This window comes from Sciurus carolinensis, chromosome 12 (genome assembly GCF_902686445.1).
Source record: "Sciurus carolinensis chromosome 12, mSciCar1.2, whole genome shotgun sequence".
NCBI classification, from domain to species: Eukaryota; Metazoa; Chordata; class Mammalia; order Rodentia; family Sciuridae; genus Sciurus; species Sciurus carolinensis.
The window spans coordinates 28,073,844-28,093,252 of NC_062224.1; the positions used below are offsets into that span (position 1 = coordinate 28,073,844).

At 37.1% G+C, this 19,409-nt stretch overlaps 1 protein-coding gene and 1 pseudogene across 1 annotated transcript in view; one reads left to right on the forward strand and one right to left on the reverse strand.

Moving 5' to 3' along the window:
- Positions 1–7,091: 7,091 nt before the first annotated feature.
- LOC124961161 (40S ribosomal protein SA-like) lies at positions 7,092–8,022 on the reverse strand (annotated as a pseudogene).
- Positions 8,023–8,918: 896 nt separating this feature from the next.
- The window catches only part of Cubn (cubilin), a 281,227-nt gene continuing 270,736 nt past the window's right edge, over positions 8,919–19,409 (forward strand). Inside the window, exons 1-6 of the mRNA XM_047520823.1 lie at positions 8,919–9,034; positions 9,381–9,510; positions 10,405–10,500; positions 11,287–11,325; positions 13,554–13,655; positions 14,767–14,870. Coding sequence (XP_047376779.1) covers positions 8,922–9,034; positions 9,381–9,510; positions 10,405–10,500; positions 11,287–11,325; positions 13,554–13,655; positions 14,767–14,870 — 584 coding nt within the window. The 5' untranslated portion in view covers positions 8,919–8,921. The remainder of the gene's footprint in view (positions 9,035–9,380; positions 9,511–10,404; positions 10,501–11,286; positions 11,326–13,553; positions 13,656–14,766; positions 14,871–19,409) is intronic.

Sequence of the window (19,409 nt, forward strand, 5' to 3'; positions counted from 1 at the left end):
GCCTCTGCATCTCTAGATCTGAATTCTCCTTCCCTCAAGAACTTATTCCCTGATTATTCTCTTTTTCAATTAATGACATCTCTATACTTTCAATTTCTCAAGCAAGTAATCCGGACACTAACTCCAACTCCCCATCTAATACTTCTAAGGAAATATTAACTGCCCAGATATTTCTTCAGTAGATCCTACTTTCTAAGTGTCTTCCTTGCTGTCTCTCTCGGCCTGCCATTGCCTTAACCAAGGTTTTCCAGTTCACATCTTCTTAATTGTGCTCCACTCTCCTAATGCTGGGTCAGAGGCTAATCTCCACAGGGATGATTGCAAAATGCCAACGTGACTGTGTTAATCTCTTGCCTGAAAGACTATCACAATTCTCCCTTATTAAAAACAAAATAAAGTCTAGGGTCATTAAAATGTCATTTCAAGGTCCTCCTTGATCTGACTTCCTGCCCGTTTAAAAAATTTCATCATCCACATATATTAGCTCTTTTTACAGGAAAGCTCTGTATACTCGATTTTCTCTACCTGAAACACCTGATCATTTTCCTGGAGAACTACTCATTCATTAAGACTGGAATGGACTTCTGGTTAAGTCTGCACTAACTTTCTCAGGCAGAACATGTTTTCTAATAAAACTCTCTGTGCGTGTGTGTGTCCTTATCAGTGTTTTCATTATAGTTATCTCTTTTGACCCCAAATCCCCTTTATGTGGAATTCTAGTTAACTGAAATTTATTTTCATGTACCTTTTTAATAAACTCAAGAATTTCCATTTGTGAATTGACTTTGGGTAAGTATAAAGGTGAGGTGGGGGGAATGCTGAGAGTTCAGGACATAAAAGGAGAGGGAAAAAGACGGCACAGAAAGAGCAAGCATTATGCTGAGATATCTTGGAAAAGTTAAATGCAGGTGAAAAGAGAAAGTAGTTCTGATTCTTCTAACTACATACTGGTGGCTTGGGAAGGGAGAAAGGAGGACGAAAGGGAGCTGAAACATCTTTAAGAAGATTATGGAGACAGAATAAAGGAAAGAGAAGAAGGTGAGACCAGGGGGCAGATTGGCAGCAGAAGTTGAGAGGTCCTAAAGTACTGACTAGCAATACAGTGGCCGTTCTGATGGACAAACAGAGTCTACCTGTTTCTACCTACCCTGTGTAACTTCTGCAACAGAGCAAAATACATTTGCATGAAGGTAGGAAGCACAGTAAGTGCTGGTGTACAAAAATCAATAGACACTGTTACAAACTTAAAGTGTGTAAAAGGTCAGTGATATTAATCAGTATTTTCACTTAATAGTTTTATTGAATGCAAAAAAAATATGTACAAAAGGAAATTCTCATCTTTGGTCCCCTCCCCTAACGTTTAGCAACTCCTCCCTGTCCAAGGGCTCAGGTGCTTGTACCCCATGAAAATGCTCCTTCATTCTGTTTACTCAGCTGCACTTCAAGGAAAAGACAGTTCCCTTTGGATTGCCTACTCTTGTAGACGCTAGGATTTAAACCTTATCTTGCTCTCTTCCCAATAATGTGGAGTTGTCATTTGCTTCCTGGGTCTACCTGGTCTTGTCCTCAGGCATCTGTTGACCTTTGCCTCCAGGTCAGTTATCATCTTCCTTACTCAAAGTCCTCAATGCACTGCTCTGCTCAATAATTCTCTTTTACAGAGATCAGACAATCCTGCTTCTCCTTGTACCTAAGATTTTTGTGAATTCTTCTATCTGTTTTTTTTTCTTTTTTCTTTTCCTTAATGAAACTAAATCCAAGAGAGAGTAGAGGAGGATAAAGGATAAATCACATATATTTATTTATAATGATTATAATAACTTATACTATGTGAATATTTGTTTTGTGCCAGAGACTAATGTGCTGAACATTTTGTATACTGTTAGTGCTGTTAATTAGCTCTCTGCTGATGAAGAAACAGAGTTACACAGTCAGGAAGTGATGGAGCTAGATTATGAAACAGATGAATGAACTTCAAAGCCCAGACCCTTCCCCTTCAGCTATACTGTCTTCTCTAGAAGTGAGACTTTGGAGGAAAGAATCTGCAATTTATTCCACTTTGTATTCGTATCATCTTGTAGCATGGTTAATAATACATAACATCTACAGACTTTTAGTGGAATGCATTCTGGATTAGGGAGGAGATAGGAGCTTTGCTAGTCAATGGAAGATGGACTTTCAAGTTGATAGAATGTTTATCTTGGGAAGGAGGTTATTCACCCTCTAAGCCCGAAGGTCATGGATCGTAAAATTATTTTCAATTTGTCTTTGCTAAATTCTCAACACAGCAAGGAAGGTGAATGCATGCTAATGCTGTGAAAACAGCAATTGATTTTTATATTGCTTTCACAGAGGAGTCATATGCAGACAGTCTGTCCTGTCTATTGATCTGAGCTAAAATTGAGTAAATGAGTTAGAGGTAAAATTCTCTAACTTACAAAAGTCAGTCAGACCTTGGAAGAATCTGTCATTCTCTATTTCTTTTTAACATATAGAGCAATTAGGAATTGCATGCCTAGATCTGGAGCAGAGAAAGTTTTTTGACTTTGTTGAATAACGAATGCATTAATGAAATAGGAAAAATGTGCATAAGAGGAAGTTCTTAATGAGATCCTGCTGGAGCTCTTTTATATTGCACTAGAAAGATTTGCTGAGTTCATGATCTTTAGGAAAATATTATCGTGAAAATAGTTATGTTCAGAGCCCAGAGTTTGATTGTCCTTTCTGCAGGAAGATTCTTATGTTATCCTAGAGTTGCCAAATATTTCAAACTGTCATGCCTCCCCCTATCCCCATGCCAAGTTGTTAAACTTTCATACAAACCTGAATCGTTGTGATAAATTTCATCTATCATTATTTATGTAAAAGCTATTGGACAGCTTTACTTGGCATTTAATTTAACACCAATTAGTATTTTATATCATCTGTGTATAGAGGTATTTATAAATACATAAATCACTTTAATCAGTTTTATTAAGCTATGATTTATACTCATCAAAGGTTATTTATTTTAAGGGTACAGTTTTATGAGTTTTGGCAAGTATACCTTCGTACAACCACCACCACAGTCAAAACAGAATACTTTCATCACCCTGAAACATTCCCTCATGCCTCATTCCAGTTAATTCCTTCCCAGTCCTGGTCTTGGACTGCTCTTGATCTGATTCTTATTAATATAGTTTTGGATTTTCTGTATTTTTATAGAGGATCATAGAATGTAGAATCACTCCGTATCTAGTCTTTTTTTATCTCACTTATTTTTGCCCTTGAAAAATACTCTTAAGCAAACTAAATGACATGCTACATGTTGGGAGAAAAATACTTGCAAAATATATATCTGAAAAGACTCAAATTTAGATTATGTGCACTCATCTTAAATAAAAAGACACTGACTGAAATTACAAAACTAGGCAAAAGATTTGAATGGACAACTCACCAAAACAGACATACAAATGACAAATATATATAAAAAATGCCCAACATCTTCAATCATTAGAGAAATACAAATTAAAATCACAATGACATACCTCTGCTCACCCACTGAAATGGCTAAAAATAAAAACACTGATAATATCAAATGATGAAGGGGATGTGGAGTCATATATAATATGGGGAAATTCTTTAGAAAATAGTTTGAAATTTTCTGTTGGAGGTAAAGATATGTTTACTGTAAGTCTCAGCAAGCTGACCCTTAGTATTTACCCAAAAGAAATGAAAAGATGTGTTTGCATAAAGACCTGATCTAAAATGTTTGTAGCAACTTTATTTAACAGTTGTTTCCAAAACAACTCAAATGTTTGTAATTAATGAATAGATAAGCAAACATGGAATGAAATACAACAAATAGCTACACAGCAATAAAAAGGAAACAATTAATTATATGCACTACAGAATGGATGGATTGTGAAAGTATTATATTGAATGAAAGAACCTGAAACAAAAGTTTATATAGGAGAAATCTGACAGGCTTAAGCAATTGAAAAAAGCATGAATATTTGAGTATCACAGACACAGCATTAAATGCTATGCTCCTGATCATCTTTGTCCTCAAAGAGCCTACATAACTGCATGAATATTCACCAGCATAATTTTACCAAGAGATTTCTCTTAGAGGAAAGCGTTTGTAGAGTAGTTCTTTAAATGCAGTTTTGTTTTTCTTATCATGGTCTGTGTGCTCAGGGAAAGGTGGAGTGCATCTACAACTGATTTCACAAATCATGACATAGAATGTTTCCATTATTTCTTAGTGGGCTCTATAGTCCCAAGGCAGAATTCATGGGGGACTGCAGAGGTTCATGCCTTCAAACTGTATCATCTAGCTGAAAGAGTGTCCAGTCCAGTGTGGAACGTAGGAGTAGATTCCACTGCCGGTCTGTAAGTCTTACTGGGGTGGGAAATGGAAAGATTCCTAAAGCCAAGGTAGGGATCCCCACAGATCTTGGTGAGTGGGTGTCTGCATTTCGGTTTATACCCTAAATTCTACCTCCTCAGAGAAGCTATCCTGGTCACTCACTGTAGGATGTCCTTTATCCCACAACTTTATATCAACCCTTTATATTCCCCTCAACATTGAGCATTACTGAAGGCTTCCCTGATCATTTATTTCTTTACTTTTCTTTTCTGGCTATTTCCTTGCTCCAGAATTCCAGATCCTTGAGGACAAGGATCTGGTTTCATCATTATTATTATTAGCTGATGGATTCTGATGCATACTAGAGTCTGGCACAAATTAAGTGTTCTGAAAATATGGACTCAGTAAAATCAAATACATTTAAATTTGAATAAATTTGATAATAAAAATATGATAATAATTATATATAATACATATTTATGTTCTATTTATTTATATATTTTTATGAACTATACCTTATATAAATAACTATAAGATAAATATATAAATATAATAATAATATATTTTCTCATCTGATGTTAAGGATAAAATTATATAATCTATGTATAGTACAGTGGCCTAACACATTCCAAAAGCTCAAAACTGTAGCAGTTACTAATAATAATGATATGGGGTTAAATCACCTCATTGTGTCAACAGCTTGAAACAAATCTAATTCTCCCTTAATTCTACCACTCCAATGAAATTTTCTTCTTTTTAAAAAATTCTTTTTTTTCTCCCAAACTTCTTGTACTCCCTTTCCACATTTTTCCAGTCACTATCCAAGAATATTGGGAGTTTGAATCAAAATCCTAACTCTTTTTTTTTTGTATGTCTTAGGTTCTAGAATTTTTAGACCTGTTTGATCTTCTAAATTGGATGTAGTCTCACACTGCATAACTTATAGGGAGAATGGAAACTTGTATTAACATAACTTTAAAACTATAAAACAATGTATTCAACCTAAAATACCATTTATTGTATTCCATATATTTCTTCTCTTTCTTTTTCTTTTTGGTTACCAGGGGCATTTAACTACTGAGCCACATCCCCAGCTTTTTAAAATATTTTATTTAGAGACAGGACCTCTATGAGTTGCTTAGGACCTCGCTAAGTTGCTGGGGCTGGCTTTGAACTCACAATACTACCAAGCTGCTGGGATTACAGATGTGTACCACCATGCCCAGCTCCATCTATTTCTTAAACACAACAAAACCCCTATCATGTGATCTCAGTAACAACTCAGGTAAATAGCAAATTGAAAGCTATTTCTTTGGTTTGTTTTTGTTGTAATGTAGATCAGATGTAGTTGCATTTCAAATTGGTTGCATTTCTCCATAATATCAAATTGAATTGTCTCATTTAAGAAGTTAATTTTATATAGATACTATCCAATATTTTAGATAATCCTTCAAATTTTTTTCACAGATTATCTTTCTGAATTTTTTTTTTTTTTTTTTTTTTTTTTTTTGCGGTACTGGGGATCGAACTCAGGGCCTTGTGCTTGTGAGGCAAGCACTCTACCAGCTGAGCTACATCCCCAGCCCCTTTCTGAATTTTTGAAATAAAGGAATCTAGATGGAAAAGCATCCTTTTTTTTTTTTTTTTAAATGGATTTTATAGGGGCTGGACTTGTGGCTCAGTGGTATAGTGCTTGCCTGCTATGTGTGAGGCCCTGGGTTTGAAACTCAGTGCCGTCTACAAATAAATGAAATAAAAGAGGAATTGACAACTAAAAAATATTTTAAAAAAAAGATCGGTTTTACAGCAAGAAATTTCTGTTCCATTTTCCTAAATATGGTTTCGATTTTCTTTTTAAAAAATTGTTGTAAAACATACATAACATAAAAGTTACCCTTTTAATCATTTTAAGTTTACAGTTCAGTGACAGTAATTACACATTGTGCAGCCATTGCAGCCATTCATTTCCAAAACGCTTTCCATCTTTCCAAAGTGAAACTGTACTCTGAACATTGACTCCCATTCTCCCCGCGCCCATCCTGGGAAACCACTGTTCATTCTGTCTCTATGAACTTGACTACTTTAGGTACCTTGAATGAGTGGAATCCTATGCACTATTTTTCCTTTCGTGACTAACATTTAACTTGGCTCAGTATCTTCAAGATCCACCCATGTTGTATCATGTGCCAAAATCTCACTACCTTTTTAAGACTGAAAAGCATTCCATTATATGTATAGGACATTTTAAAAATCCATTCATCCATTGATGGGCACTTCAGTTACTCCCAACTTTTGGATATTGTAAATAATGCTTCTGTGAACATTGGCATACAGATATCTCTTTAAGTCTTTTCTTTCAATTCTTTTAGTTATATATGTGGAAGTGATATATGGCTGGCTCATATGTTAATTCTATGTTTAATTCTGAGGGGAAATTCTGTGCTGTACCATTTTACACTCCTACCAGAATGTGCAAAGTTTTCAATTTCTCTATGTATTTTCCAATATTTGTTATTTCTGTTTTTTTTTTTTTTAATAATAACCATCTTTATTTATTTATTTATTTTTAAGAAATTGGTGTTTTGGACTGGGGAGATTGCTCAGTTGGTAGAGTGCTTGCCTTGCAAGCACAAGGCCCTGGGTTCGATCCCCAGTACTGTCAAAAAAAAAAAAAGAAAAGAAACTGTGTTTATTTTCTAACCTTAGTTCCATTTTGCTTAATAAGTGTCTGCAGAACAGCTCAAGACCACTCAGTGGTTGTTCCTACCCACTCAGTGGCCTGAGCAGTGGGAGCTGCATACCAGTCTTCAGTGGGGAACTGCTGGATAGGCAGAGAGGGCACCTGCACACCTGCAGACCAGTCTGCAACCTCAGGTTGAGTGGCAGTGAACTCAGGAGCTGGAGCAGTCCATTCACCCTGAAATTCCTCCGTGGTCACAGCTTTTTCAGCAGCAGCCTGCTCTTCCTTTTCAACCTCTTCAGGATCTCTGTGGAAGTGGAGCTCAGGCGTGACCTCCCACGGGTGTTCACGGGAAATGGTGCCACGCATGCGCAGAACTTCTCGGCCGCATCCACCACATCGGACCACAGAACAAGTTCCCTTATTGTTGCATGGAATGGCAATGTCCATGTAGTGCAGAGGGGAGTCTGTGTTACACAGAGCAATGGTGGGCAGATTGACATGAGAGGCTTCTGTAAGAGGCTGGTGATCAGCCCTGGGATCAGTAACCACCAGCAGACGTGGCTCCTGGAAGGCTGCCTGGATCTGGTTAGTGAAGCTTCCAGGAGTGAAGCGCCAGCAATAGAAGTGGCTCCGGTGGCAGCAGCAAACTTCAGTACAGCCCACTGGCCAGTATTCCTAGAGATATGACGCTGACATCAGCAGGGATTTCGATGGCAACAATGGCACAAGTGGCCAGCAGACGCTTCGCCCAGGTCCTTTTCAGATTTATGACGTATATGCCATCACTTTTCCTTTTGTAGACATATTGTTCCATCTGGAAATCAAGGTTGGTGCCACCTAAGTGGGCTCCTGCTGCTAGGAATTTGAGGACATCCTCTTGCTTCATTTGCAGGACATTGTGACAGTTTCCCTTTATGTTACGACAGGAATCAAGAACAACACTGTGTGAACCCTTCCCTGGGTAGCGGGGAAAGGCAATAACAACCATCTTGATGTATAAGAAGTGGTATCTCGTAGTTTTAATTTGCTTTCCTACTGATGAGTAACGTTGAGCATATTGTCATGTACTTTTTGGTCATTGGTATATCTTCTTTGGAGACATATGTATTCAGGTCCTTTTCTCACTTTAAATATCAGGTTGGTTTTTTTGGTTTGTTTTTTGTTATTTTTGAGTTGTGGGATTCTTTCAATATTCTGGATGTGAACCCCTTATCATGTATGTGATTTGCAAATCTCTTTTCCAATTCCATGATTTACTTCAACTCTGTTGATAGTATTTTAATGCACAAAGGTTTTAAATTTTGACGTAGACCATTTATCTTTTGGCCACCTGTGCTTTTTGTTGTTGATGTTGTTGCCTGTGCTTTTGGTGTCAGACTTAAGAAATCATCACCAAATCCAAGGTCATGAAGGTTTCTCCCTGTTTTCTTCTAAGAGCTCTTAGATTTAGGTCTTTGAATTGCTTTACATTAATTTTTGTATATGGTACAAGGTAAGGGTCCAGTGTCTTTTCATGTTAATATTCAGTTTTTCCAGCATCACTTGTCAAAAGGTGTTTTCTAAGCAAGAATTGTTCTCGTGAATGTTTCTAAAGCAGTTTGTGAATGTTTCAAAGGTCAAACAAATAATGATTAAGTTGTGCATCACTTAAGGTAGATTTTGACCTCTCCCAAGTTGAAGAGTACTGAAAGAACTAAGATCATTTACATTCCTCAGTAAGAAAAAAAAAAAATAACATAGCCTTCTTGGACAAAGAAGAAAAGACTGAAAAGTTCAGGATATCCCAAGGGTCAGAGTACACTGCTTGGTTTGCTGGTAACCAAACTTCTAGACTCAGTGGTTGGAGAAACCTCTCTCACCTGGCAATCTAGGAGGCTGGTGAGGAACATGTCCTCACCACTTTGGAGTTTGATTATTCTATTGGCTTTTTCTGAATTAGATGGCGAAGCTGGAGAACTTGAACAGAAGCAACAAAAAAGAAGTACTGACGATCTCCAACAGTAAGTAAACACAGGGGTTATTTCTGTTCAAGGAGTAGAGGAGTTCCTCACCACTTTTCACAAGAGCCAGATAAGCAAAAGTGTACTTTTTCTTGAGCAGAACAGTGGTGGTAAAAAGCCAACAGGGAAAATTATGTGGACTGAGACATGGAATTACTTTCTTATATATAAATTACTTATTTTTCCATAAACCAACTATATGGTTACTAGGAGATATCTCCAGGAAATTCATAAAGAAGTGGCAGATGATTAGAGCATAGATGTATACTGTGTACAGATATACAGTGTTTATATTTTTAAATTATATGTGCTAATTACTGATACATTCTCTGGTTGTATTATATAGACCTCGCATAGCCTCAGAGAGAGGAAATTTAGTGTTTCTGACATCATCTGCCCAAAACATTGAATTTAGAACTGGACCCCTGGGAAAAATTAAATTAAATGATGAAGACCTCAGTGAATGTGTGCATCAGGTAATACACTGCAAACCTACTGAAATCATTTTGCATATCACTACATAGTGACTTAATTGAACATCTCTGTTTTCATCTGTACCTGTCTCTTTAGCCCAGAGGACATGATTGGCAGTAAGATGAGTTCTTATAAAGGACAGTGACATAGAGTTAATAGTGGGTGGAGGGAGTAATGCTAACAGAGGTGACTCATTGTGCAGGAAAATATACCCTAGACTAGAAATAATACCGAGGGTCATACTGGAATTCCTCTGCAAGGGAGGTGAAGGGGAGGGTAACCAGAGAAAGGCGTTGATGTGACAAGTTTACTTTTACCACAGAACGGTATTGGGCAATTATTTCTCATGCCTTATTGAATGTTTTCAGCTCAGAGTTTATTACACTGCGCCTGCATATCTGTTATAATGTACAGCTAGCATGGTGTAGAGTATAGTCTGGGTTATATGCTTGCACAGTGGCTGATATGCATTATCTCTTTTGACCCTCACAGCTACTGCGTGAAATGGGTTTATTATTACCACATTTTTAAGGGAGTTAAAGGTATGCTAGCACTGTTAAATAATTTACTCGAAGACACACGATAAGGGGCTGACCCAAGATTTAAAACTTAAAGAGTCTGGTTCTAAGTCAAGTATCTTCATAAGCACCCTAAACAATTATGGGAAATACGCAAACAGAAAATACATTAATATATTCTTACCAAAAAGGGTATGGGGAATTATGCTGTGGCTATTTTGGTCTAAAGTTTATTATTCATGGCATTATTTTAGTATTTATAGTAGGCAAGATCTTAGTGCTTAAAACAGAATATTACTCATTTTTTAAATTATAGTTCTCTAAGACATATACATTTTTTAAAACGGCATTCTTCTCCTTATTTTCTTTTAAAAATAGATCCAGAAAAACAAAGAGGATATTATAGTTTTAAAAAGGAGTGCAGTTGATCTGCCCCAAAATATATCTAATCAAATCCATCAACTTAATTCTACGGTAAGTCTGACATCCACATCTTAAGAGCAAATCAGTTCTCCTTAATTCAACTGTGTAAGTAAATTTTTTTGCAGGAAACATACCATCTTCATCTTCTCTTTAGAGATTTATTATTGTAATTGTGGACTTTTTGGTGAAATGGCATCTCTCTAATGGAGGATACAGAAGTGCCGATGGACAGAATGTTGGAAATGCTATGGCAACAGTATGTTGCACATGCAGGCATTACTCAAGTTCTGATACAACCTTCTTATTGGTGAAGGGGTTCATGACTTTATGAGAATTTCAAAAGAGTGTGCAGAGAAACAATGAGACAGCTTACAGGAAGGTATACTTCTTTTAAAAAGACCTAGGAATGAACTGGGCGTAGTGGCGCATGACTGTAATCACAGCAGCTCAGGAGGCTGAGGTAGGAGGATCATGAGTTCAAAGCCAGCCTCAGCAACTTAGCGAGGCCCTAAGCAACTCAATGAGACCCTGTCTCTAAATAAAATATAAAAAAGGGCTGGAGATGTGGCTCAGTGGTTAAGCACCCCTAGGTTCAATCACTGGTACCAAAACAACAACAACAAACAAAACAATCTAGGAAGGAAGGAAGGAAGAAACACATGTGATTGGATGCAAGAGAAGCCTAGAGGAGAGAGGAATGAGGAGGGAAAAGTTAATGAAGATAGGACCAAAGTCAGCCCCTGGTAGAGTCTACTAGGAAAATGTGTGGAGCATGCAACACTGTAGGTGAAATACCTTCCCACCAGCTAATCGATGCTTTTCTTTCCCCACTGCTAGCTTGTGGACCTTGAGAGAAAATTTCAACACTTACAACAGGTAAGGCCCGTAACAACTAGATACCTTATATCTTTTACTGAAAAATATGCAACAACCATCAATAGAGTTGATATTCTCATTTTAAGAGTAGATATCAAAGATGTGCTTTTTCCATAATTTGGTTCCCATCTCAGCTTATACTTCCCAGGATTCAGACAAGGACCCTGAATCTAAGAGACATACAGTGACCAGCCCAGGGTCACTGGGAATGTGAGGTTTTGTGGCTCCAAAACTCACAGCCCACGGATCCCTTCCTCAATGGCACCTTTAACTCTTTGACAGTAGGTTTAAATGTGCTCTGTTTAATCAGCTAGTAATCTCCCAACTTGCTGATTCTGGTATCGGGGACTCAGTTTTGAAAAGTGAAGCATGCTCTTTAACATTAAGTTCAAAAGTCTGGGGTGTATCACAAATATTTCAAATTTCCTTAAAACTACATTTGCTGGTAATTAAATGTGAACCATTTCTTACCACAAATGTTCTATAACCTTACCAAATGTTTATAAGCCAACTCTGCAATTTCAAGCTTCTTACCTATTTTGTGGGTAACTGGAGTCATTAAGATTCTTTCATAACCTTCTCCCCAGAGAAATGCACAGATTCTCCCCATAGTCATAGTTTTGTGGGATTCTAGGTTAAGAATATCTGCTGTAATAGTTTTGATTAAGCTTAGAGCATTGTTCTCTACTTCCTGTGCTTGAAGTTTGTGAGCAAGTTTCTATACTCCTTTTCACCACTTTGACCCTCAGGCTTCATCATTTGGAGAAATGGTTGAGTGAATGAAAATTAGCAAGGAATTGTGCTATGGAACAAAACCCAGTGCTAGAGGTTTTAGCCTTCTACCATGCTTCATTGTTTCTACCAAAGATTAAGAACTGGAGAACATGGCCAAAATGAGTTCAAGATGTCTCCTCTCTCCTGCTCCCTCCTGAAAAGTTTTTAGTGCTTTCTGAACAAGAATGCCTTTTTGCCTGTGGTCAGGTCATGGGCTCTCTGGCCACTATAGTCCCTGTCACTCCCTATTGTCTTCCTCTGACTGCTAACCTTCATTTGCTGCTGGGCCTCATGGGCTTTGGAGTTCAAATCCCCAGACAGTGTGCTTTTGTGCACCAGAAACACTTCTAATGAGCTTGTGGTGAACATTCTTAATCGTGTCTTTGGATGGACACAGCTCATTATGGTACTGGCATAAAGACAAATAGAATAATGAAAGAGAACAGAGTGCTCAAAGAGAAGTCCCCCAACGCGCGTGTATGGTCTCCTGATTGATGACAAGGGTAGAGAAAGAATGGGCTTTGCACCAAGTGGTACTGGGCTGCTGAACTGTCCTCTGGCTTTCTATTTCCTCTATAAAACAAAGGAAATGAGCTGGATTTTGTTTTTCTGTGAGTCATTGTATATGTACATGAATGCCTTGCACACTTTGCCCTATGTATACAGAGAACTAGACTGTAGGAAAAGTTAATAAAAAAACAGATTGATTGTATTATCACTCGTCCCCTCAAAAAGTTGTCTCTGTCCCTGAAGACATTAAAACTCTTACAAGATTGAAACTGGTAGCTGACATTAGGTAAGAATGGCCAGGTTGCGCAGACAAAGGTAGGTCTGTTTGCCACTCTGGTTGAAAGTGGTCAGGTGAGCACAGGGCGGAGGGTGTACCTCAGCTGGCCACATTTCAAACAAAGGGACTTGGAGTGAAATGAGTTCAGTCATTTTAACCCATGGGAGGAGGGGTGCCTGTAAAAAGAGATCGGATTTCAAAGGCTTATCTGGGGTACCAAAGATAAGAATAACAGGCCAAAGAATGGGAAATTTCCATTTTTTTTTCTTAGTGCAATTGAAATGTCCATTATTATTCCCAAACCTGAAAACTTTGCTCTCCTCCACTGACGCATATTTCTCAGATGAACAATAAATACTTTTCCAGAGAATGGAGTGAGAATCTTCTTCCTTCACCCCTCATCCCATCCCTGATAAAAGCACATGAAGAGTTAAGGAATCGGAACACAACTGATAATTGGAAGCACATTTTAGTTTTTTTGTAAGAGAATCGATTGGCAGAAGGGCTGGAGTAATTGATTGGAAGTGGAGGAGACCCCACTTTTATTCCTGATAAGGAATAAAAAGAAATCCTGTACCTGCTCTGAGACCTGCCCTTCATCACTGGGAATAGCCAATGTCATTAGCATACTGACTGACCTCGCTCTCTTGTTTTTTTTTTTTTTCAGACAGTGGACAGAAACGTTTGCAGCAGCAATCCCTGCCAAAATGGAGGAACCTGCCTCAATCTGCATGATTCCTTTTATTGCATCTGTCCCTCACAGTGGGAGGTGAGTCACTTGTCTTTGATGAAAAGTCCTGGTGAGTCAGCATCTGTGATTGTTGTGGACTCATTAAGACACATTTAATTCTCCAACTAAAGTTTCTAGGACTCTGTGACTCCTGAATCAGAATGAATTATACCATGTATGCCAAATGATGGCAAGCGTGATTATATAACCCCGGTGAATGCCAAGTCATCTTAGGGAAGAGTTCGCTTGCTAGAATAACTACACGAAGGCCATGATTTTTCTGTTAGCATTACTTTTTTTTAAAATTTATTTTTATACTTTTAAATTTGTTCTTTTTAGATATACATGACAGTAGAGTGCATTTTCACATATTATACATACATAGAATATAACTTATTCTATTAGGATCCTATTCTTGTGGTTTCACACAATGTGGAGTTTCATTGGTTGTGAACATAGAAAAGTTACCTCACATTCATTCTACTGTCTTTTCTATTCCCATCTTCCTCCCTTCACTTCCTTCCCCTTTTTCTGATCCAATGAACTTCTAGTCTCCCTTCCCCTCTTATTGTGTATTAGCATCTGCATATCAGAGAGAACATTTGGCCTTTGGTTTTTGGGATTTGCTTATTTTGCTTTGCATGATATTTTGTAGCTCCACCCATTTATTAGCAAATACCGTAATTGTTTTCTTCTTTATGGCTGAGTAATATTTCATTGTGTATATATACCACATTTTCTTTATCCATTCATCTGTTGAAGGGCACCTAGGTTGGTTCCATAGCTTAGCTATTGTGAATTGAGCTGTTATAAACATTGATGTGGTGTGTCACTGTATATGCTGATTTTAAATGCTTTGGGTATAAACTGAGGCCATTCACATAGGGCCATTGTGAAATGAGGATTCATCTGAATAAGGATTCTCTTGTGTGACTGCTGTGTTCTTATGAAGAGCTCTTTGATATAATTAGGTCAAATATGAATTGTAGAGGAAGGATAACTGATGGTCAATATTAGTATTTTTGTATTTGGTTTAACTGAGGACTTATTTACTCTCCATATGTAAATCCTTACACATACCATATGAAAATTAGCCTCCAGATGCCTCCATAACCCATAACACCTAAATTTCTTCTTTATGTGTCTACAGGGTCCTCTTTGCTCAGTTGATGTTAACGAATGTGCAATTTATTCAGGAACGCCCTTGAGCTGTCAGAATGGAGCCACCTGTATGAACACAATGGGGAGTTACAGGTAACTTCTTTTAAAAAGCCATCTGTTGCATTTTTGAAGGACTAAAAGTATCCCACAGCATCTCAATTGTCTGTGTTACCTGAAAAACTCGGTATTCCCTGGGGAAGTATGTGGCTCTGACTGAGCATATACATAGCCATTTTTATTTAGAGCAACGAAAGCTCATGAATACTAGATCAACAGAGGAAGATCAATCACATCTTTATGTACTAACAATGAACGCGTGAAAACTAAAATGTAAAACACAATTTACAACATCGCTAAATAAATGAAATCTTTCATTATAAATCTCACAAAATATGCACAGAATTGGCAGGCTGTCAATCATAAATTACTGATGTAAAAAAAAAAACACAAAATCCTAAATAAATGGATCATGTCATGTTACTGGAGAGGAGGACTCAAATAGTAGACTCATTTCTCCCCAAACTGATTGGTAGTTTCTAATACATTTCAAATCCCAGCATGTTCTTATAGACAGAAACAAGCTTATTTTAAAAATTTAGGGGGAAATTCTGGGGAGTGATATTAGCCAAATTTATTGTTATATTGTGTGCATATATGAGTGCATAACAACAAATCCCATCAATAGGTACAACTATACTACACCACTAAAAGTTAGGAAAAATATAATAATAAAACATTTCCTAAATGTTGGTTAGGATGAAGAAAAAAATAAAAATAAAGAAAAAATTTTTAAAAAATTTAAAAACTCATGAAATGAATGTTCAACTCTCACCCCATGAAGTTCTTTCTCCAGCATCTTTCTATTTTATTTTTTTGCAGTGCTGGGGGTTGAACCCAGGGCCTTATGCTTAAAAGGCAAGCACTCTACCAACTGAGCTATCTCCCCAGCCCTTTCTCTAGCATCTTAAAGAATGGGAAGAAAGTCACTCTGTAGAGAGGAAGAATAGCATGGTGTCACATGATCTGGAGCATTAGTAAGGATCAGAGCACAGAAGGGGCAGCCCTGGGGTGGGAGAGGGGCCTCACCACCAACCCAGTTGAACCACTGCTCTATTGTGCCCTGTGTTAGTGAGTCCATGTTTTTAGTAAGCATAGCTTCATTCAACACTGTGTAAAAAAGTTGACCGAAATAAGATCCAACTTTGAACTGTGTTATTAAATGTGTGTCTTCAATAAGCCACAAGATCCCTCTCCAAATCTACAAGCAGGCCTATGTTTTCTTTTTTAAAATTTTTATTTGGTCAAATGATTCTTCCACAGTATTCTGCTCAGTTCAAGCTTCGCCTTCCACAGAAACCTTTCTGTTTCTTTACTAAACTGAGTTAGTATCACAAAGCCTCCATTTTGCCACCACACTTTGGACTATTTTCATCAAAGCCAGGATGGTTCACATATTACCTTTTTAATAATCAAATCCAGAACTTTGCAGCAGATCATCATCAAATTTCTTTGTGAGGAGTTCCTTAAAATTGCTTAAAAAAAAATCTCTAGACATTATCTGTCCCTATATTTTGACTGGTTTCCTGTTTTCGGAGATTATTTAAGGATTAAGAAATTGGTTCTGCTAGGACCTGAATAAATTCTTTCAACACTGAGGTATAATCTCACCGGACTCAAGGGCAATTGTTTGCTCTCTTCCTAGCATCTACGTTATCTTGCTCTTCAATTCCCTTGGAGAAATATCCATTCTGTTCTTTCCAGCAAAACTGAGTGTAGCAATTTAGTTTTTATCCCGGTCATCTATTCAGACATTATGTTCTCAAAAAGCAGTCACAGTCCTTTTCTTTTAAGTGATTTAAAAAAAAAAAAATCTGATCTTTAAAACTTTTGCTCATTCCAGGTTAAAATTAAATCATTCAAACTTCTAGTAGATATGTTTATGAGTTCAACCATTTGCAAAAATGACATTATCAACCTCTATCTTAAATTGAATCCCATGTTATTAAAGTGCTTTTGTGTGGCACAGGACAAACTGTGTTAGAACTTTGAAGGCACAGCCACTGAACTGTTTTAAAGGTTTTGCTTTTAGGACTTTGCTTTTAAATGGTCCTCTGCCCCTTGCTTTTATAAACAGTCAGACTTGAGTTTATCTTTCATTCCCTTGAAAGCATTATCTCTTGGTTTCTATTTATGGTCATTTATCAAGCAGAATTGCTACTTGGAGATATCAGTGACAAATGTCCTGATTCCCAGCACTTATACTTTCTGGCTTTCCCAATATCTGGAAATGTCCTGTAGATTAGATCTCGCTCCTGATCTTCCTTTATCATCGCTGTCTCTTTTGATTTCTTGTGTGCCAATAAAGTAATAAAGATGCGCAAGGGGGACAAAATCCATCACCCAAGCATGCTGTTATTTTTGTTGCTTTCAGCACATTATTTGTCTTCATTGCAAAATGGAAATTGGAAAAAAAAATCTTTAACATTCATAGATATTTACTGTATGTCCAGATACATACAAAATGAGAGAGGGAGAGGGAGGTAGGGAGGACCATTTTATTTGTTGAAAGCGGCATTTCTAAATTAAAGCTTCAACTTTGAAAGAGCAGTCCCAAATCTCTTGTACCTTCCAGTAAAAGAAAGCACAGGGCCTCTGTATGCTGGCTCTGGAAATGATTTTGGCTTTTAATCTGTGCCCTTCATAGATTTGCTGGAAGACATTAAGAAGTGGAACATTTAAATCTGGTTTTTTCCTCTTGATGTGAGGATGATTAGTGAAGCCTCAGGAATCCCAGGTGATTTCCTACGCCTTAAGCACTCTAATGGAGGCCTACAATGGTGACTTTTTGAAGGAATAATATTAAAAAAAAAAAATCCATGAGCATAAAATTTAATTCTTGCATTGTGTAATCTGTACATAATGAAGCAGAGAACATTTAGATGCTTTCTTTGGTTCTATTAATTTTGTGAGGCTAAGTCCTTATTAATCAGTAGTTTCAGTGAGACTAGAAATCCCTCTGGGAAATGTCAAAACACATTTGCTAAAGGAAAGTTTGAGTCACTGTTGAATAATCTGGACCTGCAAAAATGTGCTCATGATGGACAAAGTTTGCTTTTGGATTTGAGGCCTCCTTCAGGGATTTTTGTTTTTTAACTCTCAGAGCCAATTTACTTGGGGAGAAAAATGGAATCTTTAACAGGGTTAATAGTTCATAATTGTAAAGACTTTTTCCCTTTTTTAAATTATTTTTTTTATTTTTATAGACTGCATTTTGATTCATTGTACACAAATGGGGTACATCATTTCGTTTCTATGGTTGTGCTGTAAAGACTTTTGAAAAGATAAAGCACTGTGCAAATACTAATTAATTGAAAGCCCCTTACATAGGCAAATCTTTGGCAAAAATTATTTTATAGAGTAATGAGAAAAAAGCAAGAAAAAACATTATCTATTTCTGCTCATTCTTTTGACTAGAGGTTTTATACTCAACTGCCTCAGACAGCTAACAGAATAGTCTTTTACCACTTCTCAATATTGTTATGACCTCTTTATTGTGAAGAATTGATTCTTATTGTTTCCCTGCTTACTTTGTATTTAAGACAGCCCTTGGGGTCTGAACTTGCCATGCATGGGTGGTGTATGTTATATACTTAGGGTTCAGATCTGAAAGGCTTTTTAGGAAAAAGCAAAACGTAAAAGGAGTTGCATTTGTTCTCCAGGAACGTGATGATGATTAGTGTGTTTTCTTTTCATTCGTATCAGTGGTGGATTTTAAAACATGCGCTGCTTGAGGGATGAGGATAATCTGGTTTTTGCTCAGGTGATAGTTAAGTATTAAACTTATTATCTCGTTTGGTTAGTCAGTATATTGGTATTGAACCATGGACTCTAACAAAAGTTAAAGTATGACTATGGAAGCATATTTGACATAATCTCGATTGCCAAATGCACTTATAATTTTTCTGAAGTCTGAAAAGCCTAACTTTATTCTGCTGGAACCAAGTTGGCGAAAAAAGGTTATTACAAAGGTGACCTCAGTAACCAATCAGTAACTAATAACTAAGACAGGAGTAGTATTAAGGTAGTTTAAAATACACACATGGTTTTTATTTTCATGTAGGAAGTATATAATTAGTTATTTTTTTTCTTTAAAGGCCATATGGAATCACCTTGAAAAAAACCTTTCACATGCAAAAACTTTTATGTTAAAAAGACATATACAAATGCAAAGTCTTCATACGCAACTTCACCTTTCAGAACATAGAACTCTAACAGGGAAAAATAATGGTGCAGGAGTAACACACATCTGGGTTTTCATTCATCTTCCATCAATCATCAATCCCGTGGCCATAGGCAGCATGTGTCTGTAAAATGAGATTTAAAATACTTGTTTTGAGATCACAGCAGGGAAGCCTATAGTCTGCTTGGCTTCTCTTCTCCCTCTTATCATCTCACATTATCTACACTTAACTGAAAGAGGTCTACAGGGTTAAGATTCACTCATGTCCGAATGACAATAGCAAGAGAGAAGGAAGAGGAGAAAAAGAAGATTTGACTGCAGGTCCATGGACCAGAATCTCCTCTCAAATCTTCTGTCATTTACCTATAGTTAAGTGCTTAGTGATTAGATAA